The sequence below is a fragment of the Bombus impatiens genome, unplaced genomic scaffold (genome assembly GCF_000188095.3).
Source record: "Bombus impatiens unplaced genomic scaffold, BIMP_2.2 scf_0739, whole genome shotgun sequence".
NCBI lineage: Eukaryota > Metazoa > Arthropoda > Insecta > Hymenoptera > Apidae > Bombus > Bombus impatiens.
This window is the reverse complement of record NT_177158.1, coordinates 171,406-194,952: the sequence shown is the minus strand read 5'-3', so window position 1 is coordinate 194,952 and position 23,547 is coordinate 171,406. Positions and strand designations below refer to the sequence as shown.

Below are 23,547 nucleotides of genomic sequence, written 5' to 3'. Positions count from 1 at the left end.
AATAAATTCTTAGGATCGAAAGCGCGACTGTTCCCTTATTCTTAGCTCCTCTCCCTCTCCCTTTTTCTCTTTCTCTCAATTTGCACACTTTGTATGGATCCCTTATTGCCTGCGTTTCTCTATCCGAGGAACACTTACAGATTGCATTATGATTGCTTTGAATGAAGCCATTAATTGCCAGTTTTCCTTTGCAAATTCTTACACAACCGTAGAGGTCGCAATGAGTTTTTTAGAAGCGCGTGCTACGAAATCAAATTGAACGAAGATGACAGAATGAAACAATTATTAGTTGATTCTCCTTTAACTTGTTGGTTTCAGCCTCACTTTGAAACTAAAAAGAGATATTTTGATATAAAATACTATATATGTATAGGGGCTATACTTGAGTAGCAACGGGGCAAAATGTAAATGTAAAATGTAAAGGAATCCGATAAAATGTTTCATGTTCAAATATCTTTGAACTAACGACTTTCCCAAAGTAATATTTCCAAAGAAATAGGAGATAAAAGTACCAGCACGATAATACGTGGTCGCATTCGCGAACTGCATACGTGCTCGTAAATATATGATAATAACATAGGAAGAATAGACCACTTAAAATCATTCGATTGCATCTCGTTGTCTTCCTTTGAACTTTGACCCACTTTAACAATGCAGATAGCATCTAACTGTTAGAGTTTCGTAAAACGCTCTATAAAGGAATTGGTACCCGAATGAAGATTAAAAAAGGAAAGTAACTATTTTATACCAACGAACAGTGTTGTTCGATTAAAATCGTTAAAACGTTGTGTCCATTTTAGACATTTCTAGCAATATAGTTTGTTGTACTTGTGTTTAATTATCGACGAGCATTTACATTATCAGATAAATTGACGTTTTCAAACATTTAGTGAACACTACAATTCCTAGCAAAAAAAGTCTAGCAAACCGCGTGCTAATTCTGTAATTTCAACTTCAGTGTCAACATTCGAAACGTAATTACTAACGTCGACACGCTCATTTAATAATTCTTCGTAAATACGCTTCTCCCAACGACAGCACTCACATAATTAACTAACGTAGTTAAATATTATCAAGTCTTACAACTCCTTCTTTATCCTCTGCAACCTGCGTCATCGTTACTGTTTAACATTACGTGGGCCGCGACGAAGCTCCACGAATGAAAAACTCCGCCGCTCGAGAACGAATGACGCAAATACGAGCTTCTGCTTCCTAGCGAGCTCTTTTCATTTTTCTTTGACGCGTCCAATTCTTCTCAGAAACTTTTAATATAGCGAATGATTTTAACAATTGGATCGGGCTGTAACATGGTTTCAAACGAATTTTAGAAAAATTGTACAGAAAAATGTTCCGCTACTCAACCAGGTTTTTCGTCGTTCTAATAAAAGAAAACTATACACAACTTCTCTGAATCATCTCGTAGTAAGGAAACATATATAAAACTATATACTTTAGACTTTATATATTGTTCATTATTTATTTTATTTATTAAACTTTATTTATTAAATTTAATTTATTAAAAAATACGTGAGCGAAAATATAAATATCTATCGAGTGTTTTCGTAATCAACGTAGAATGATGAAAATAAAATTCGAAAATCAGAAACACTCACGATGCTCAAATTAATTGCAAACCAGAATCTACTGTTTTTTTCTTTTTTTTTTAATTTTGCCTAACAAAGTTGATAAAATCGTACATGTGAAAATCTATTTGCAATTGAACATACTTACACGTTAGTAGTATCAAATGACGCATAAACGAGAATTATATTTAATTAATCAAGATACGTTTTCGAGAAACACGGAGGCGCATGATCCCTCAAAGGCACGACCTTCAAAGCCTCAATCTTCAAAGCAGTTGTCTCAAAGCTAGCGTTCGCGTCCTATTTCTTGTAACGAACATCCACTTGCTCTCCGACTTCCAGTTAAGTTTCAACTAGAATATCTGTACTTTAAGGGAAACCATACACCCCGAAGTTCTAATTTATTATACGAACCGTGGATGGTTAACGAGTCGCCGTATAATATAATTTCTAAATGTCACCTTCCTAAAACAATTTTTGCCGCGTGCTCTTTGCCCAAGGTCCTGTCGGGCGAAACTTTTTGTTCGCCATCGTAACTCGTTTCGAAACTTCGTTAATGACTCCTGCAGAAGATCGTAGATAGTAAAATGACCGTCTTCTACGAAGATGAAATTAGTCAGGGATATCTCTTATGCCTCCATGGTACTCGTTAACGAGTGCCATTTAGCCAATGATTTAGTCGAAAGATCTCTCGCAGCTGGAAAATTAACTGCTTCAATTTTATAAAGCGTACACGCTTAACTGCAAAAGTAAATAGAGACACAATTTTGGTAATACGAAATTGATCGATGGATGTATCTAATCTTAAAACTGCATCTCTGCATAAAAAAAGAGTGAACTTGTATCGTCGTATCCTTCGTACGTAAGCAATAAAAAAAAAGAATAACGAAAGAAGTTAAGAAATCAGCTTTGTTTCCTGTGCTTATCATAAACCATGCCAATGAAGACCGATCTTTGACAAAATGTTTCTCGTTATGAGATATTTTATCATTCGCGAGGTTTGTCAAATTATGACAATTATTCTATTAGATCAAATCATTGGAGAAAGCGTATCTCGAGTGAAACACATATGAAAAAGAAAACGTTTGTAAATATTCTACTAATCTATTATCAATCTTAACGAAACACTCAACCCTTCATAGCTGCGACAACTATAGTCAAGCGTCCATACGATCCATACTATTTCGCCTATGAAATCTCCAAGTTGGAATATTGGAAGATCACGCGAAGAGAGAATTCCGGATGATTATTTTGCGATCGAGAAAAGAACTGGACGAAGCATACTTTCGAAGCATAAGACACGTTGCAACGTACAAACATGCATCTAGCGACGGAGCATCATATTGCGAGACAAATAACCCACGTTGACATCCAGACTAAATAAAATTGCTGGAGGCGAGCGTGCTAGATAGCACTGGTATACCGCCAACCGATCAAAGCACAGCTGCTGGCAATGTTCAGTTCTCGACCGCAAACAGTTACTTACAGTCAGCTAGTGAAGGGTTAATGTTTCCTTTACTTTGATTATTCGAGATAATAATAGGATTAACGCGCTATCGATTGCAAGTAGGACGTTATTTCTGCTGTAGCTAACCAAAAATAGATCATTCTCTGCTAGAGAGTTAGAAACACTTGAGATATCGCGTCGTTAGATCGAAGAAAAATGTGACTGTTTGATTTATACAATCGCAAACTATTATACAGTTGCTTCGTTAATATTTTTTTAATTTCTTCTAATATGATTTACGTAGAAATTAGTATAGTTCTTTCTGTTGCTCTTCTAACGTATGGACGTTTATTGTGTTTCGAATTGAACATAATAATAAATCACTTTCTAATTAAATAAATAAATAGTAAAGGCATATGGGATGCAAGAGGAGCATTCTAAGCTCCAGTTTACGTTGTCAGTTCTAAATCTGAAGGTTAAATACGAGAGATGTGAAGCTTGATGGTTGAAAAGGCGTATATTGTAGCATATAAGAATATATCAAAAAGAAATATATCTATCCTTCCTAGTCTGGAAGAAAAGAGCTACGGAAAATAAACGAGAAGAAGTAAAATATACCTAGAAAATTGAATTATTTCGTTGCTGAATCGAAGCGAAAAATATTGACGTTTCATCTGTATAACTCGATATTTTCAATACAAGTATCACAAGTATAACACGATAGTTAGAAGAATGGAAAATAAAATACCAAAGTAATTATTACAAATATTTTTGCAGAAGATCTTCATCAAAATCTCCATTCAAACTTGCAATCGATACCATACATCCTTTCTCAAGCATGACCGATTGAAATGAATACGATGCACAAAATAGATGTGGCAATGTATTCTGTTTCATTGTCGAGAAGCACGATTGTTTGAGAAGCACAACTCAGAGACGTCACATAACGGCCGACTTACCTTTTCGAGTTCCTTTAAACTCGCGGGTGACACATCCGAATGCCTCCTGAGTTCCGGGCTCCTCGGGGGTGCCAATCCTGAACCGAGACCGCCGATTTGACTTCCGCTCTGACAGCCGAGTCTCGCGTCGCTATGCCTTCTCTGGAGAGCCTCTAAAACTGGCACCTCGAGTAAGGAATCGGTCGATTCCTGTGTCACGATCGGCTGGTCCCGAGACGCGAGTTTTCGTCGACACACGCTGCACCGCCAGGACGACTGAAAAAACATGCTCGTGAAACTTTCACGCTGGCCAATCGATCCCAAGCGACGAATAAAACGCTCTCTGACCAACCGATAAACGATGTCGTCTGTTCGATCAGATATTCGATTCGATGGAACACCTTTTGTGTAAGCAGCGACTGCACGGTAAGTTTCGCTATCGGTCTATGTAGATTTGTTAATAAAAAGCAAAATATAAGGATTATTCAGTTTTTGAACTGGTACCTCTATCTTATATACAGCGACCCACAAAAGTGTTTTAATATTTGCCATAGAAAAGTCTTTTATGGATACGTTTTGCGTACCGTGCAAAATCTTTCGAAGCTTTATTAGCGCGTAGACTGCGCATTTGTTTGCATCTATACGAGATTTAGGTGTGCAAAAATATATGCAAAGTATCGAGGCTGCGATAATTTTTGACAGGTATAGCAAATGTCTATATTGATTCTGTCTTTTCACTTGTATTTATAAAGGTGTAAATTATTGCATAGACATATGCACTTTGATCATGAGACACGATTATGATTATTGTGTTAGGGGAGGTATAAATTTGTATTAACATCTATCTGTCAGTATAATCGATGAATGTAATCTGACTGTACGTGAATTCGCGAATTGCCAACGAAATAATTAAAAATTCATATCTAGAAGGATGCGTTCCACATAAATCATCAGTGGCAATCTACCATAGCGCAAAACCGTCGAGGCACGTACATATGATCCAGCTTTGATTAATTTTAAAGCTGTTTGGTCGAACGAGTCGAGAGGACTAACCGAACGTACGTCGAATAAACACAGGTAACAGGGAAAAATAAGAAAGCACGAAGAATGACTGATAGAGAGGCATCGCGAGAAATGGGGCGAACGAATATAAATAGAAGACGAAAACGAAACGTATAAAACGAAACGACGAAGACAGGGGGAAAAAGAAGATGTAAAAATGAATATAGAATATTCAATGAGAGAAAATGATAAAACGAAATTAAAAAGAATATAATGACAATGGCGAAGGGAATATAAAAATGAAAAAAATGGAAATAGGTAAAAGAAGATTAGAATAAATTGCATTGTGCATCCGTTAGGCTATTATCTCGCTTTTTTAAATCTTCCTGATATTCGAGATAGATGGAAACAGGGATAACGATAATTAAAAATGGCGGTGAACCAATGGCGTAACTATCATCGACACAGAGATAGACGATATTGATTATTTTATAAAATTTATATATCAAAATAAACGAACAGATTTTCCGTATCTAATAGAATGCCAAATTGCGCTTGTGAAAATCTGATGCAGAGAAATATTTCTATTCGTATCTTTTATATTAAAACAATAAAGAAAGGCGTATTTGAAAAAATAAAGAACTGTACGCCTTTACGCGAATTGCCTTGCTTCCTCTAATTAAAAACAAATGTGCAGCCACAACATCGTTGACGGTGGCATTCATAGAAAATTAAACGGCATAAAAGTCGTGCATACGCCGTTGCAAAGAATTCTCCTTTCCTACTTTAGCCTCTATTTCGCGCAGTGTACAAGCTATATCTACCGTTTCGAATAAATGCTTCTCATTTCTGTGCCGCTTTAATTACTCGATTATTGATTTGAATGCCGCCACTTATTTTTCTTAACAGATATACAATATGCGACTTAAGATGTTCACAATTGCAGATTTATTCCTCGGTAATATCTAAGATCAATCATAAGCGTAGAGAAAAAGATCAATCAATGTGAAGTATTTTCATTCGCATCTTTGATATTAAATTATTTAAGTACTAAATGTTTCGACGAAACTGCAAGTTTATTTAAAAGAAAGATACCGCGAGTTGTTCAAAGTACCGATCAAAGTATTCGTAGTTGCTCTCTGCGACTTTGAACCATCTATCAAGCAAGTGATGAATTCCATCACTGGAAAATGTCGTGTCTTTGGACAAGATCGAATCGTCAGGGCGTCGAGAAAGCGGGACTTTCTGTGAGATCATTTCGTGGCAACGTAGACCACACGCTGTTTTCGCGGCAAAAGAGATCGCAACGTTTGTGACGTGTTGCAGCAGCCAGCTTATTCACCACACGTTACTCCTTCGAACACCACTTGTTCCGATCGATGCAACACGCCTTATACGATACACAATTTCAATTAGCCAATAAGATACAAAAATGACTGGAAGTTTGGATCTCTTCCAAAGACGCTGCATTTTGCTGCGATGAAATTCATCACTTGCCTGGTAGATGGCTTAAAGTCATAGAAAACAACGGCGAACACCTTTTGATTGAACAACCTGCTGCATTACTTTCCAGATAAACCTCGAGCTTCGGCAAAAGATTTGCATCATTCATTTGTACACCTGTATTTAACGCGGTTCCTCGATCCTTTCTTTGGACGCAGCCAAAGATCGTACATCGTTCGACCATTCACTGAATGTGTCCCATACATTCCACGAAATCTTTCGAATGCACTTTTGTCGTAGGTAAAAATTATCGGAATTATCGGATGGCAGGTATCCGAAATTAATTGCCGGAGTTATCGATTGATCGTCCCGAAATAGATTTGGCTATAACGCAAGAGAAAGAGAGAGAGGGAGAGAGATTTGAAACGCCTACCGGATCGTCGGAATTCGTTGTCGTTGAATAGCAAGCGCAGTCCTCGCAAACTTTGTGTTGGCACTCGCAGCAGATTCTCGAGGCTTCTTCAGGCGCGAACGACTTCCGACACACTCGGCAATCGTCCCCGGTTTTCGACTTCCTGAAACGTCCAAGTTAACAGACCGTTGAAGTTTTCGTGTTCGAGAATTCCCCTAAGACGAATACGTTTGCATCCGAATACGGTCAACCATCGGGTTTTGAAGCAAACAGTCGTCCGGTTCTATGAACTTTCCGAGACTAATGTATTATTTGCTGTTATGTATTATGTTCTAGTTATTTGCAAGCTTTAAATTTCGTGTATCGAGTGTGCGAGCTTTCTCGCGCCAACTTTTGTCATAATATTCTATGGATACAAATAAGAAAATATGTCACGCGGAGCTCTATATAGCGAACTTTTACATTTGGTTTCAATATTTTAGTGCATGTAGGGCATTCGGCTATTTTAAATCATTCAATTCGCCGTATTCAGATCGTCGAAATTTTAGCATTTATTACTGAAAATACTCACGTTTTCGTTGATTCTGTCGTCGTTTCTTCCTTGGGCTGTGTCTCTTCAACTGGTGTAACCTTAGCGGGACCAAATTTTGTCACTACGAAGCAGAAACAAACCGAGGTAGGTAATCAATGTGTAGGTAAATACAATTTCAACAAATTGCATAAAAGTTATTAAGCAACCGTATAATATTCCAAAATTATATGATATTACTATCCAAAATTACTATCAACACGTAACATATATTCTCGTCTTTTTATCTTCTAAAAGATCATGAAGAAATTACCGTAAAGGGAAATGCACGGAAGATGTGAACAATTTTGTACCTTCCTCTATTTTCTCTAGAAATTCTTGAATAACATAATTCAAAGAACGCCATTAACTCTGACCATATGAATAATGTGTAATTGTTAAGGAATAAAAGTACATTAAAAATTACAATATATATTATAATAAAAAATTGTTCTGAATCTGTCAAATCCCAAATTCGTATTGTGTCAGTTCATAAAGATAAAATCGTAAGGAAAGATACGTGTAAAGTAAAAGCATAATGTAAATTATGAAATATTCAGAACTCTAAAACGACAAGCATCCTATTTATTAAACTGAAGCAAACGAAGCACAGTAGTAGTGGCGTATCATAAGAGATACGATATTTAGACCGATTAATACTCCTTTGTTCTTAACTTCTATCGGATTGTACACTGCAATAAGCTCTAAAAACAAAACGTAGCCAACACGTACTACAAGTTATACGGAAGCTTGCTTTGTGAGATTACTGTTGAAAATTCACGAGGGCCACCGATAAAGAGACTTGCAAATTTCTGTACAGGGAAAAACTCAACTTGCAGATGTAAGTAAAAACGTTGATTGCGATGCAGTTGTTCAAAGCGAATATCGTACACTAACATTCTCACATTTCAATAACTCGATTATGTGTATAAAAACCGATCTCTAATTTTTTCCCATTTTTAGTTGGTTTAGAATCGTATAACGTTGGTTTACTGATAGAATCGTATAACGCTAGTTTTTATAGAAAATTATTGTTAAATTCATAAAGTCAAAAGCATTTCACCTCGTCTTTCCGCGAAATGAACAGATTCGTGTATCATATGAAATTGAAATTGTTTATTTAGGATTTGCTGAGCTCTACATTAAAATAAACGATACGTCAAGGTATTAGCCCGGGATTAAATCGTGATAGTCTTTCTATCACTTTGAAACAACCTTCTCTATCTCGTATAAGAGCATTATCTATCTATAACTTGAGAACCAAACAGGATAATGATAATAACACGTTATTAAATAATAAATATTATCCTGTGTTAAATAAAAATAAACCAAAACTAACTGAAACGTCTTTTTGGAAGACGACATTAATTTATTTGTAAGTTTACCTTCTCCTTTGCACCGAAGGAAGGTAGAGAAGTCTCTCGTTCCGTCTCGAAAAAAAGCCTACCCCTTAATGCCATTATCTGCGGATTATTTAACGAGTCTCAGTTAGCTAAGCTCTCAAGCCAATAGAAGCTTAAACTCATTATTGCCGCGGTCCGGGATATTCGAGGGCGTAAAAGGGCGTAGCTGAAAATGCGGTCAAATCGTAACCAGCGTTCGTGTAAATCTTTAAACTGACGAAGAGTTAGGCCCGTAATTACCGCCGCCGGCATAGTCCTCCGGTATACTTGTTAAAAAGTTGGCCGAAAGGGGAAAAGTAAGTAGAAGACGCTGACGAAGCTACCTTCACGAAGAAAAATGGTTGCGCATCTTATAAATGTGTCCAGAACAGGAAAGCGTACTTTAATTTAGAGGAAAATTAGTATCCCGGGGATTTTCAGATCGCTCATTCTGATGGCCCTCGAATGGCGATAACGAAAAACAAAACGACCAGTCCAAGCGTAAAGGATAATTCCTGTTAAAAGAGCTTTGAGAAGTTCGTGACTCAAAATAGACAAAATTGCGTTTAGTATAAGTAAAAAATTTGTAATAACGTTATTAGTGTTTTATCAAAGTTGTAGTAATTTTTTAACAACTTCTGAAACTAGGAGATTTTATAGCGATATGAAAATTAATTGTCCAAGAATGGTTTCGTTATTTCATTTCTTGTCAATGTTATCATGTCTTAATCTTCATTAACGTGCATTTCCTCGCCGTAATAAAGAAATCGTAATTTAACGATTTTAGTATCTTAAATAGGTTAGTAAAAAAAGTTTATAATTACGTTTGTAATTTTGGTGCAGTTCGAGATTAAGATTTTCAGTTTAAGACTCTGGAAAAGGTTCACTACGTTTTACAACCTCCTTCGTAATTCAATTTTTAAATTCATATGCAATCTGTCGTTTAATTAAGCTAATTGCCCCTCGCGAAAATTAGTAATGGGACCATGTAAGGAAACATCTGGAACGTTTTTATGTTGTCAAATGAATGCATCCGAAGAATACATTTCCAAGATTAGGTAGCGTGCGTAACGTTTATGTGCTGTTTTTAGGAAATTAGATTTTGTTAGGAGTGATTAGTGAGTTAGATTAGGTTTAATATCATGAGTGGTGATATTTGTTCCGACGACGATTGTGCTAGAAATAGTATCATAGGCTTGTCGCGTGTAATTGTTCATAGTTGACTAGTTAAGAATCCATCAAGGTTATGCTTGAATGAACCTAGATTTGTAGTTGCGTTATTCAACACTCGCATTAACAGAACGTTCTCTGATCCCTCTACATTCCTCAATTATCTTATCGTCACTTTCACTTCATACAAACAACAAGGTAACATTTTTGGAATGTCAGAAAGTCACAGGAGCAATTGTTTCTTTGTTCGTATCGATTTCTAAAGTTCTTCGCTCGTCAGTCGGTGCTGGTTTTCTGATCTTTCGTTAGCTGTCGATTTTTGGTCAGAAAGTTGAATGAAATCGAATCAATCGCAGTTTACAAGATTGCAATATCACGGATAAATTTTTAGTTTGACGAATAATTGAGTTACGGAACTACGAGTGAAAAATCAAAAAATTACAAGTTTTAAATCAATACCTAGGAAGCTCAGATTGACGATTAATCAAAACTGTTGTCAGAGATTAAACTTGCTTGAGATTAATTAAAATTTAGTAACTTACACGACTCTATCGAAAAACGTAGACTTTACTAATTATTACTATTACTAGTACTTAACATTTCCTCTTTGTCTCGAATTTGTGCTAATCAAAAAATCGTCAATCTCAACAATTGGAGATACTCAGATATACTATATATATATAGTATATTAATAACCCTGAATCTTTCTCTTTCTCTCCTTCGGGGATATTGTAACGAAGCTATCAGATACACCATCAGCCCCAAACCAGTATAATACCGAATACGATTAAATAGCTATTAATTATAGATAGCACGTAGCCAGCCTATTGAATCTGATGGAATGTCAATCATATTGTAATATCTGATGAGTATTTCCCTGAACATATAGTATCCATCAAACTAGTACTCATCAATAAACTCCAAATTAAATTAATCAGCTTAAATTAACCAGTTTTAGGAAGAATGTTACGCTGTACAAATATTGTTCGTAGTTACAAAATGTGACTATAAGACGATTAGTTTTCTTTTCTCCATTCTATAATTGCCGACAACTATCTCCTTTCAAAAATGAAACAAAGTTGTTTCAACGTCGGCAATATGATCTTTCACTTCCACTAGCGCGGTCAGCATTACGGGTCTTTCAGTTCCTGGCCTGATCTCTTATCGTTTTTGGTTTTAAAAAATTCTGAAAAAGTTCTGAGGTACTCGTTACACTTCCTAATTTGCTATACGGGTGCTACCTCGGTCAAATGTTAATATATTTTTACAATAAAACTAAGCATTTGTCGGAAAGTTACGAAACAATGGGAATTTGTTTGAAGGTACACGGTTTTGTACTAAGCAAATATTTAGGGAAGTTATCATAGTGTTCTACTCACAAGACTATGATCTTTCGAAAAACAGATAAAGAAATTATCCAGCCCTTAGAGAAGTATATAATATCGAGTCCTAAATTTTCGAGACTTCTCAGTGGATTACCTATCATTGGCAAATGACTCGAGATCTTATCTCAAACGTATGTAAAACATAGGAGCCACGCGATACACCTACACGATCACGTTTAAGTCATTATACATATGACAATAAAAAAATTCACTTACTTAGGGAAAATCTAACACGTACGGAAATATGGATCGCTGAAAGCATCATTTTATGAGCTCATTTTATCCTCGTCGTATTCAGAGCTAAATCCATCGAAGCAAACAGTATTTGAACAATCGTAATCTTATGGCATTTTCAGGTGAAGAAATCGCAAGGTCCGAAAGCTTCGCTTCGGAGAAATTAAGCAATAAAAATTCCGTCTGCACCTCAGCCACCCATATTACCGCTGGATGATTAATAATACGAACATTCTTAGATTTCAAATCGAAGCAAGAAACTTCGATCAAATACGATCTTCTACCCGCATAAGAAATCAAAGTTTTAATTATACAACGTTAACTATCGGAAATTCTTCGTCTATATATATACATTCTTATCCTTACTTGGAATTGCTCTTCGAGCAACGACGCATAACCTCGAAACGATCATCGAACCGATCCCGAGAAATTTATTCAACGCCTGAAAGTTTGCCAACGAAGTCGACGACGAGCGATTTCTCAAACAGCGCAAACAAGCCGGATTACGGAAAGATGGAGAAGGCTCGAAGGAAAGTAAAGTGGAAATGCTGAAAGAAGGGCCGTCCTGGGATTCGCGGAGGCTCCTTTATCGCCCTCGTATCGTCCTTCGAATATTCGCAACTTCGTCGAACAAAGGGAACGTCTCGGTGACTTGCACGAACGATCACCGCGAGAATAAACGTCTAATTAACCTAAAAGTTATCCGACCGCCGCTCGCTCTCCCTTGCCTCCTTTTTACGCGATGCAAAATTTATCGGCAGGCTTAACTGTCTCAACTCCATTTCACGTTCCATCGACTCCCTTACTTTTATGCGCAACGTCGTCCCATCATTTGGAACGTTCCACTTTTGCGCGAGCCTCTCCTTCGTGTAATTGCGACATTGAAATATTGCGACAGCAGTTTCGATATGTATCATTGATCGGGATTACGGCGACTGATTTATAGAAAAACAAAGACGTCAAAGTGTCTGTTCGAAAACTGCTAAAGTTGTTATTGAGATATTTATTACACAATGGGATTGCAAATTTCTTTGTAAGAAGATCAAAATCGATCATGTTCGACGATGGAGATGAAAATTGAAAAATTTTAATTACCAACGAGAAAAATATTGTACGTCCGTAGAAATTTGAAAAAAAGTACTTAGATACTTGTGTTACTGACGTACGATGTATCTCTGAATGACATCCTCTCTACGTTCGATAGAAATTTTATTTCGCAGAACGATATTTATAAACCGATACGAATCTCATTTTACATTTACGATATTTTTTTTGCTGATCATTCCTTGAAAATAAATAATCAACCCACGTTTCGTGATTGCAATTTACATCTTCTGTGTTCTATCCGATACACAATTTTTAATTAGAACTCTTTGAACGAGACGAGACGATAAAAAAACGCCATCGCTCTGGCAAGGGACGAATGAAAGGAACGATTCCCTTGTGCCCATTTAATTGTGCCAGACGAAAAAAATAAAGAAAAAGAGGGATAATGTAAATGCTAAAGAGGCGACTTTTGCCGGACCACTTTAGGGTTGTATAATCCTCGAGTATTCTAGCGTTTCGAGGGTGGCTTTTAATAGTTCTCGCCTATTTTGGTTATCTCAATGACCCTCCATTCAACGAAGCGTTCTTCAAACCAGACTATCCCACGAGAAACAGAATTTGTCGAAAGAGAAATATTAATTAAACATAAAAACTTATTGAAAGGAAAATTAATGAAATTGATAAACTGCAGAGACGTTAATTTTTAATTAATTTCAAAATCTCAGTGTTAAAAGGGAAATATTACTTAAACATAGAGAGAGATTAATGAAAGAAGAAGAAAAGTTCATTTTCAAATTGCTCCAAAACATTCTTTATTTCCTTTAAACTATACTACCGATACTTCATCTTAGAGAAGAACTAACATTAACTTTATTTAAATTTACTAGAGATTTATTTATCTCTGAATTTAATTGTGGATATTTACCTATTAAATTAATTATAACTCGATTAATTGCATTTATATTAATTTGGATAATACGAGAAAAGGTATAATTCTTCGGGATAATAATTAAATAATTTTAATTAGACGTGAGTGTTTCTACACGTTCTATATAAGCAATTAAATAAGGAAAATTACGTCTGAAAGAAGTTTATGGTGTTTAAATGTTTCGTAATGACGAACAATGCGATGTAATCAATAATAATTAATATTTCGATATTGTTTCTCGGTTTGCTATATTTTAATGAAGTCAATATGATAATTATAGCGCCTGGAAGGTGGTAACAAAACTATTCTCTATTATTTCCCGGAATATTCGCTACTAATCTATCATAAAATGTTATTGTCATTCGTCAAATGGATATAATACAAAATTTCATTTACTGTATTATTAGATATCATTGTATGTGTATATATGTATTTATGCACGTGTAGTATTTATTGTAACGACGCTTAAAGCCTAGTACAATCTATGTTTACATAAGTACACGTTTAATAGGATCTCGTTTGCGTTTTAACACGTGGGCTGTATCTATAACACAGTGTTTCCAATATCGTTTGTTATATTAATGTACATCAATGTATACTGATATACACAAATAACTATGCCCCATTATTTATCGTATGAAATATATTTTACATCGTATAAATATTGAAGGTACATAAATAAATTGACTTCTCGAGTGTTGTGTTTCATTAATTCAATAATTTCCACTAATTTGTTGAACAATGTCTTCATTAAATTATTTACTAAAACAGAAAATAATCCTACATGTAACAAGAGAATACTTCTACTTTACTCTCTCTCTCTCTCTTCCTCTCTCTCCATATTTAAATACCATTTTACTCAACATTCATCTCATAATTACATTTTGTCTCGCAAAGTAGTACGAACGTTCTATACATAGATTCCTTTAAACAGCATTATGCATGCATACGCGAAGGATAAAATAGGACTGCGCCTTCAATATTTCATCTTTCCTCGTCAAGCTCGTCAATATTTCGTCTGTTTGTAAGTTATAAACCAATTAGCATCGTTAATCCGAGGAATTCTGAAAAATTTATCGAGTTACAAACGAAATTTCGTTCGCTTTAATTAACGCGAAAGTCGCTTAAGAGCCTGATTATTCGAAAATCGTAAAACCGCATTATTTCCCTTGTATTTCGTATTCCAGGATATTTCCATATTCCATCTGCTGGTAACCTCAGCTTTTAATAATGCCGCGGATCGTATTTCGTTTCATTCCCTGAGATCCATCCCTATAATTACTTGCAGGCTTAAAATAATATGAAATCTGTAAGGATAGAACGTAGCCGGAGTAATTAAATACTTTCGATTTGATAAAGAGAAATTTTCGCTTATCGACTAGAGGAATTTTCTGGGCTATTCGTACAGTAATTTCGTTATCTTAGAATTATTAAAAAGTATTCGTAGCTTTTACCGTTTAGTAGACGGGAATACGTTTAGAGCGATGTTTGGGCAAATTGCAGAAAGTTTTGATTAAATAATTACGTTAGTACTATAGGTGGATGGAAAATTCAGTGGAAGAAGTACGCGCTTGATTATTAAAATACTCTGCTTTCGTACAGGGGTTGATAATCGACCGAAATTACCGGAGAAACAGTTAGTCAAAATTTCACCGATATACCTTTAGGATAATGAGCCAAATGAAACAGCAAAAAGTTATGAAGAATGTTTGCAGGCATTGCGAAAAAGATAATGAGTTTATAATTACATGCTGATCTCGGGTTTCCTGGTGCATACGCCGTTGAAGGAATTTCATCGAAAATATCTACATTTTAACAATTTTTAAATAACATGTACAACTTGTAAAATAATGTAGCATGTCTGTTTAACAGCTACAATGGAAAATCCAGTGCACGTGTTCGCTAAAAGTGAAGAAAAAATTCAAATTATAAAAAATCCGATGAAACAATGGCGGGACAAAATTGCACGCTCAGGCAATCACGAAACAACTTTTGTTACCAGAAAAATTAATTGGAAGAGAGTAGAAAGATTTTACATTGAAGATAGTGGTAGACAAAACGTTATAAATAATTCATTGCTCGTACTTGAACCAGCAATCTTGACCTGGATATATTTATTGTCTTTCTAGAAGAACAATTATACAAAATAACTTTGTCTTACGATTGGAAGCTGTTTGTTTAACGATATCTCTACACGTAACGTTATTATTACACTTATTATCTTCTTTGTTTTCCTAGAATCCGGAGTTATAAATAAATAACAAACGGTAGTTCATAAATTTAATCAATTTAAAGTCTGAATAGAGGGAAAATTGTTGAAAAGCGCTGTAGAAATAAAATTTCGTATTTGGATTAAAGGGCGGAACGACTTGTTAAAACTAATTACTACGTACAACATGTTCCATCGATAAGAGTTTCTCGAAGCTTTTGGAAACCTACATGAAACTCTACGTAAATACGAGAAATAAATATTTATGTATCTCATAAAAGAATAAAAATTACTACAATTAAAAACATACTTCCCTGTGGAAACCGATCGATATTAATTAAAGGATTACGCTTGAAAGCTATTTATCGGCCCTTTTAGCCCGATCACTTTGCTTTGTTGAATAAAAGAAGAAAAAATTGCTAAAAAAAAAAAGACTGGCATATCACTTCTCCTAAGTGGTACGATCCACTTTGATTGATAAGATGGTTCGGAAACCGTATCGCAATAATAACTACACAGCTATAATTATTATAACTGGAAATTCGCAAATTTTTAGATAAATGTCTCAGACATATCAATCTTTCCACTATAAAAGTTTCATAATTTTCCGAACGTTCCACTAGATAACGACAACGTGGCTATTGAAATATTCGTTTCTGGCTATTGCACTTCCTAGCAATTTGTAGTCGCAGATAGACTTAAAAGTAACTTAAAAGTGCAATCAATGTCGCTTATCCTAATATTATGAAACGTTTCCTTCGTCATTTAATTACGAGTTTTGTTAGATGAAGTTCGTTTCCTTCGTCCCCTGGAAAATCACCTTTTCGCAGTTGCGTTACTGTCGCTCTGGAACGACGATGTTCAAACGTGCCAACGTATTCGATCGTGAAGAGAAGACGCAAAAAGGACACGGTGCAGACGAATAATAATAATAATCTGGACGAATAACATCCGTGTTTTGCGGCGCGAACGCGTACAAAGATATTCTCAGTTTATCCGACCTCCGACTCGCTCGCGACTGTGTTCCATTAATTATCTCGATAATTAACAATGCGATTGCGTTTCGAGATCAATTACAGCAATGACCTCCTCGATATCAAACAGCCGGTAAGCAGATTGAATGCAATCGTGGCAGATTACAACTAAATAGCACGGTTTGAATGTGAGCGAAATCTCTGCACACATGTGGAACATGGTGCGCGTAGAAGAAAGGAAAGGAGACAGTCAGCTACGTAATTGTGCGAAAAATTCCAACTAATTATTCGTGCTTGATTCGCAATTGTTCTACGAAGAAGCGAAACATTCACCATGGTAAATTGAACCGTATGACATTACGCCTTTTGTGTCTCGTATATTTAACGTCTTCCTCAAATTTATAAACGTTCTAAATTCAGGGTACTTAATCATTGTACGTATCGTTTCGACAGAGACTTTCCCTATGAAATAAAATTTGTGGAAACTCGTTTTAGAAGTAACAGCCAAATGAAAATAATAGGAAATACTATTAAATTCGTTCGTGAAATAGCTTCGCATGCAGTTTGATTGACCGGTTTATCAATTGTCTGCTTCAATTATCTGCTTCAAAACGAATATCTCTGGTTATCGACTGCGAGTGTATCGTACATTTATGGCGTACTCTTTGTTTTCATTTATTGAACGATGGAAAAGTAATAACGCGTATATAATGAATACAAATTGCAAACGTTAGCCTTTCACGTCGCAGCCGTCGAAAGGCTGACGCTTGGTATGAAATTCGCCGGGTAGAATGTTACGAAAATTTACATTTTCCCCGTGACGATCGAGTATCTATCAGCCCCTGGAAACGCGTCATCAACGTCTGTGACGTGGGCGGGATTTTATTTCGCAATTTGTAGATCCACGTTCACACCAGCGATACAGCAATCAGTCGACACGCATCGATAAGGTGCAACGTAGTATGCATTTTCAAATCAAATTTTTCAGCCACCGTGAATTATTTAAAGAAGACGTAGTGATTGTGATCATAGACGCGCAAACGCTGCAAAAAATATTCCTACATATTCTTATTCTTCGACGAAGCGTTTTTTTTTTCATTTCAAGTTTCACATTTCATTTTCACGATATTACGTTTTTAATGTGAACGCCTGCAAAACAAATCGGCATCCTCATTTTCCAACGAAGCGTTTCTATCATGTACGTTTCATTCACGTAATATCAAATTCCTGTAATCATGTGAATCAGGGCTACGAAACGATGTGAAACTCAATATGCCTGGAGTTAATTAATTAGTATATATAAATGCTATAAAGCATTCTTCGCTTTATATTAAAAAATGTGCGTATTTTCAAGCCTGAATGCGTGTGACTATGCGAATAAAATCTGAAATTGAGCTTCCGATTAAATTTATTTATCGATATTATAGAACGCACCGTAATCGCTCAGATATATTCTCAACGTATTATTTTTCTGATCAAACATAATCAATCAGTCAATCGGACGACTAAAATTATTTAAAATTGCCGTACGATTTATTCCCTATTTAATTTATTAAACGTGGAAGGAGATGAACGCGTTACGTGAAAAGAGTTTGCCTATCGGGGACAAAGTAAATGAAGCAAAAAATTAGAAATATCGATATTTTTATCGCGGCATTTACCCGAATAATTGACGATAATCGATAAATACGATTAATTTATACCTTCCGTTCGCAAGTTACAAAACGACCGCGTAACATGAAACGTTAAACTTCGTTAACATGCAACGAAGAAGCGCTGCTACCAAAGAAAAAAAAAAAAAGGAAACATCGTTCTACGTAAGGAAAATCCGACATAATCTGTGTTTCTTATTTTTGTCCGACTTCGCTCCATCGTAAAATCCGAAATAACGTTACAAGTTGCATTAAAACTCGTAATTCAAGGACCGATCGTATACGATGGCATCGTGAGAAGCAAAAGGAGAATCTCGCGAGAGCGAACTAGAGTGGAAGAAGAGAAACCTTGCCGTTTAATCGACGAGTTTTCCAACGAACCCGCGTCGTAAAGGTGAAAATAACGAAATGGCGGGAGGCCACGGGAACGGAGCGAAGAAGAATACGTCGTGTGGCAAAAGAAAACTGTCCTCGACAATGGGGTTTGACCTTATTTCATTTGGTAAATTCGATGAGAAAGACTGTAACGAAGAGAGCGAGCATCGCCGAAAAGTAGGTTAGCTAGTTGCGTCGAAGGAGACGAGGAACCTGTACGAAATTGCAAATATCTGTCGGGCTTCGGGAGCAAATTTTTCAATGGGATTCCTTTCTTCCCCTATACAAATTGAGTCGGGTATCTCGCGGGATCCGATATCGGTCTTTCCTCGATAATTTCTCGTTGAATTAACATTATTGCAACGCCCTCGGCAACTTGTTCCTTGTTATCATCTTTTCGTGCAATACGGTCGTTGGAGATATCGCGAGACGTTCTACCATTTGGTGGAGATAAGTAAAAAGTCTGAGAAGTAATTTCCTCGAAGGTAAAATAACCTTCGAACGAAGAAGATATCGAGATCCACTTTATATTTTTCTGGTTTTCAAAAACGAACGGAGAGCTGTTCGACTGACATAGCTGCGTTTTCTTTCCAGTCGAATCATCGTGAATAATTCGTTGAAAGACACGACGAGATAAAAGATTTTGATCGATAGTTGCGCTATTAATATTGAATTTCTAATTAATTTCAGTAGGAGTATATAAATTACCATCGTTCGGAGTTTCAAAATGTAGTAAACGTGTCTCTGAAACTATTGACAGAGTTTCCGCAAGATTGACCTTTAACTCATTTCGTTGTTCGTCTTCGTCGAATAGAGTTTCAACCAGAATTTCTAATCTATTTTATTATCAAAAATACTTGCAACTATTTAACACGATATCGTAGCATGAAGGATTGACACAGCTATAATAACGATCAATGGCATCGTACGCAATCTATCAATAGATATACCCATCGTGTGATAAAGCAAAATTAACATCGCAAGTTTCTCTCAAGCGTACAAATATTTCTAAATGTTCCATAATATTCCAAAACATATGATGCATTCCTGCTGAAAGAATATGCAGACTACATCTTCCTACTAGCACTGTACATTTTCGAATATAAAGAATAACGTCAACGAGTTTTAATAATCTCAAACGAGGGAATCTCTCTCGAAAAAAAAACACTAAATAAAATAGATTGCGTAGAACGAAAGCGACTAAAACATTCCTTTCATACGTAACGATCGTCTCTCTCTCTTTTTGGCTTTGAAAGTCTGTCTATCAAAAAAGTATTCGGTTTATTCCATCTTGAAAGCGGCTGCAACTAGCGGTTACAGTAGCCAACCGCGCAAACTGACTGTTACAAAGCGTTGTCGACACATCGCGTTCATCGTGCGGAGGCACGTATCAGCGTTTCCTCCGTTCTAGAGAGTACAAATTCCGAAACTCTCATCGCACGTTGGAACAAAAGAAAGAACGCGGAGCCTGCGACCGCGGAAAACGGGAACAACGGCCATGAGCGGGCGGTGCATTCGCGACAGAAACTATGCGCATTCGAATTACAAATGCATCTCGCACGTCGGCCAACGCTGAATGAATTGTACTTGTCGGTCGTGTAATTTCGAGCAAATTACTCTGGCTTTGAACGAAGCCGAAAAGAAAGGAGAAAAAAGAGAGGAGAAAGGCAAAAGGAAAAGGGAGAAACAAGTAGAGAAGAGGGAGAAGGGAGAAGAAACTCGCAAGGGGGAGAGGAAGTCCGTCGTTTCGCGATTGTCCCCGGGCTCTCACTTTCCCGCTCGACGCCACGTTTCTTTCTTTTTTCCACTCGTTTAAATGCGACCCGACAGTAATTAAGTAAAAAACGAGCACGCTATTTACGCGGATTTGTTTCGTTTGCGCGCGTTGGCCGCACGACGCGTCGCAGCGTCTCGCTTCTCGTTGCTTTCGTTTCAACGAGACTCGTCGAAATATAGCTATTACAACGGAGATAACGAACCAGCGAGAAGAAGGCGTTACAGCGTAATGGCGATAGTTGCAGCCTCGAGCTCGTAAAACCAACCTGTTTTACGCGTATTGTCTTAGAAGAATTTTTAATTTATTCGTTGATCTCTGCTTAACTGTGTTTCGCTAACGGAGGAAAACTGCAAGTTGATTGCCGATTGTACGCGAATAATTCGCGCAATGCGCTCTATAAAAGTTTGATTATCTAAAATCTATTTTCCATATTAAACTTTTGTCATTTTTTTAGAATTCTCTTCGCCTAGTTTTCAACTACGTTGATATCACTCGTAATTGAACGTATCTCGAGGGTTTACCGTGAAGCGAGACTTTTTCAAATGAAAGTTCTAATCGATATTTCGATACATGGTGCTCGGTACCCTGCGCGTTACATTAACGAAGAGTAACCGATTTTTTCGATAGTACACGGTTATACGAGGAAAAAGATATTCGTGCGTTGAACAGATTGGAAAATAATTTACAAATTTCGTGTCGGGTAATTGGATTAGAAGAACTGGCGTTTCAAATGAACCATTGAAAGACGGTAATATCGTTGTTACGTCCGAAACACGCAACGACCATAAGGCGGGAAAACTCGCCATTATTTTCCATAAGACCGAAAATCTTGCGGTTAGAAAATGTGCGGCCTTGAGGTCCATGAAACACCGTTGCACCTAATATAACGTTACCCTCGTAATATCTCCCTGCACCTATTACATGTTACCTTCGTAATGATTCTTCGTCGTCCACTTCTGACAGCTTATCAATATCATTTACTCTCACGTAAGGCCGACTCTGTATAAATATTTATTATCTTCGTGCAACAGACAGTACAATTTTTATACGACCAACTATTTCCTACCACGCCTTTCAAATATTCGCAGTACGTGTCATCCAGTCGGAATTTTCTATATTAACGTGTAATAACGTATAATCTCCATTTGCGTGGGACGAAGATCTCATTCGAGAAAACAGCGTTTCGCACACACCAACGTAATATTATCATGTTAGGGGAGGAAAAATAAGAAAGGAAAGCGTCGCGTTTTCTTCACAAAGACACGAAATTAGTCGTCTGGTTAAGAATACCAACGTGAAACTTACCGTCTCGTATCACGCCGCTTCCCAGCTGTCTCCATTTGCTGAAGGTAGTGCCGCCTTCATCCGGCGTAACCGATCCGGTTGTTCCGGAATCTGGTTGCGTCGTCACCATCTACGACAGAAAATAGCATTCACCGTAAGGACAGCCTTTAAAACGAAGCTCGGTCGCCACGAGTTGCACGACTCTCGCTGGATTATTATAGCCGCAGGTAGGTAATGAACGTAATCGAAGCTCTACCACTCGTAACAGCGATAACTGCGAGGAACATGGTCGACTTCTAAGAACTTAGGATGCTTTCTCTTCCGTCGCGTGTCGCGATCTTCGTTACAAATATCGCTGGCTTGGTGGAATTTACGAGCTCGATGAACGGTTCTGTACGTGATATGATTTTTCAATTGCAACGGTATGGCAATACGGATACTTACGAAGTCTGTCTGTGAATAGAAGGTAATTTTACACACCCATTCATAGGCATTAGGATATCTACGGTTCTCGTGCAGAACGTGATAATTAATCTGGATTTTCGGACAAATGGAGGAGGTTATTTTCGTGTAAGATTATAAATCAAATCAAAAGCAGATAATACAGTAGTATAAATTTGGAAAATCTATTTACAGGAATTACAGGAAAACAGTAAATTATTAATTATATGCTGGCTGCACAGTGTTGAGTCAAAAGGACGTATCATATTTGCAACGTTCGCTCGAAGCAAAGCAATGCTACCAGGTAGCGTAAAGTTAGTTTACACGTATGTGTATTAAATAACAAAAGCGTATGTTCGTTGAAACCGAAAATATAGCGGTTTGTATTTCGGGCTTACGTGAAATCGATGCCTGGTTGTTAAATAGTGAAATACTGATTTTTCTCAAAACCATCGTTCGAACGGATTTGTCTATTTGAATTAACACGGTAGGATGTTTCGATAGAGAAAATTCGTAGTAAAGCACAGTGGCTATATTTATCACAGAATATTTATCAAAGTATTTGCATATTGATCCTAGAAAAGTTAAAGGAAGGTGAAAAACTGTCCACAGAATTTGAAACGTTAATGAACTTTCGAAAACCTTAAACATCGTAGGATTGATTAATTAGTTGTGATTGCAAGTGTATTCAATTTCGCATCGTTTGACAGTACGTACTTTCATACGAGCCGTTTAATGCAAAAGTGATGTAGGTGAAGAAAGTTGATTACCGGATAATGAAGGGGCAAAGTAAAAATTTTGTAAAGCTTCGGGTTGGCGGTCCTCGCTTATTCTGCTATCCGCCGAGAAACTAACGAAGATATATTTCCGCGACTTCTGCGCAAAACAGAATGAAGGTTGCCCCAGCAAATAGGCAAAAGATTGACTTACACCACTTTTGCATTAAACGGCTCACATATACATGCAGTATATTCGCACATATCCTTATTTTCCACGAACGTGTCTTTTCATCAAGTTCTACGTTTCGTTCCCGTTGTTTCAAACTTTGTACGCTATTTTTGTACACACCATATGTCTGCCTATCTCGTATACCTGAAAGGATCAAACAATTCCAATCCGCCTCTGTATAAAGAAAAATACGTATCCAAAATAGAATCTGTAGATCGGCGAGAATATACATCGATCGATCAGTTACAAATCAGCCCACGATTTCTTTTTATTCGTTGTTTATTAACGAAACCCAGTCTCGATTGGATAGCTCTTTCGCTCGATCGAAAATATCACACGCGAATATAC

The 23,547-nt window shown here is 36.7% G+C and overlaps 1 protein-coding gene and 1 long non-coding RNA gene across 11 annotated transcripts in view; one reads left to right on the top strand and one right to left on the bottom strand.

Moving 5' to 3' along the window:
* LOC117151112 overlaps nt 1-23,547 on the top strand; it is a 157,055-nt gene that overhangs the window by 69,009 nt on the left and 64,499 nt on the right. The window lies entirely within an intron of this gene.
* The window catches only part of LOC100745508 (regulating synaptic membrane exocytosis protein 1), a 150,009-nt gene that overhangs the window by 66,958 nt on the left and 59,504 nt on the right, over nt 1-23,547 (bottom strand). For all 9 annotated transcript variants that reach the window (XR_004462446.1, XM_033322972.1, XM_033322973.1 and 6 more), the window contains 4 exons: nt 21,832-21,940; nt 7,397-7,478; nt 6,847-6,988; nt 3,990-4,244 (listed from right to left, as the gene is read on the bottom strand). Coding sequence is in view for 8 of the 9 variants with exons in the window: in XM_033322972.1 (XP_033178863.1) it covers nt 3,990-4,244; nt 6,847-6,988; nt 7,397-7,478; nt 21,832-21,940 (588 nt within the window). In the remaining variant the exon portion in view is untranslated. The remainder of the gene's footprint in view (nt 1-3,989; nt 4,245-6,846; nt 6,989-7,396; nt 7,479-21,831; nt 21,941-23,547) is intronic.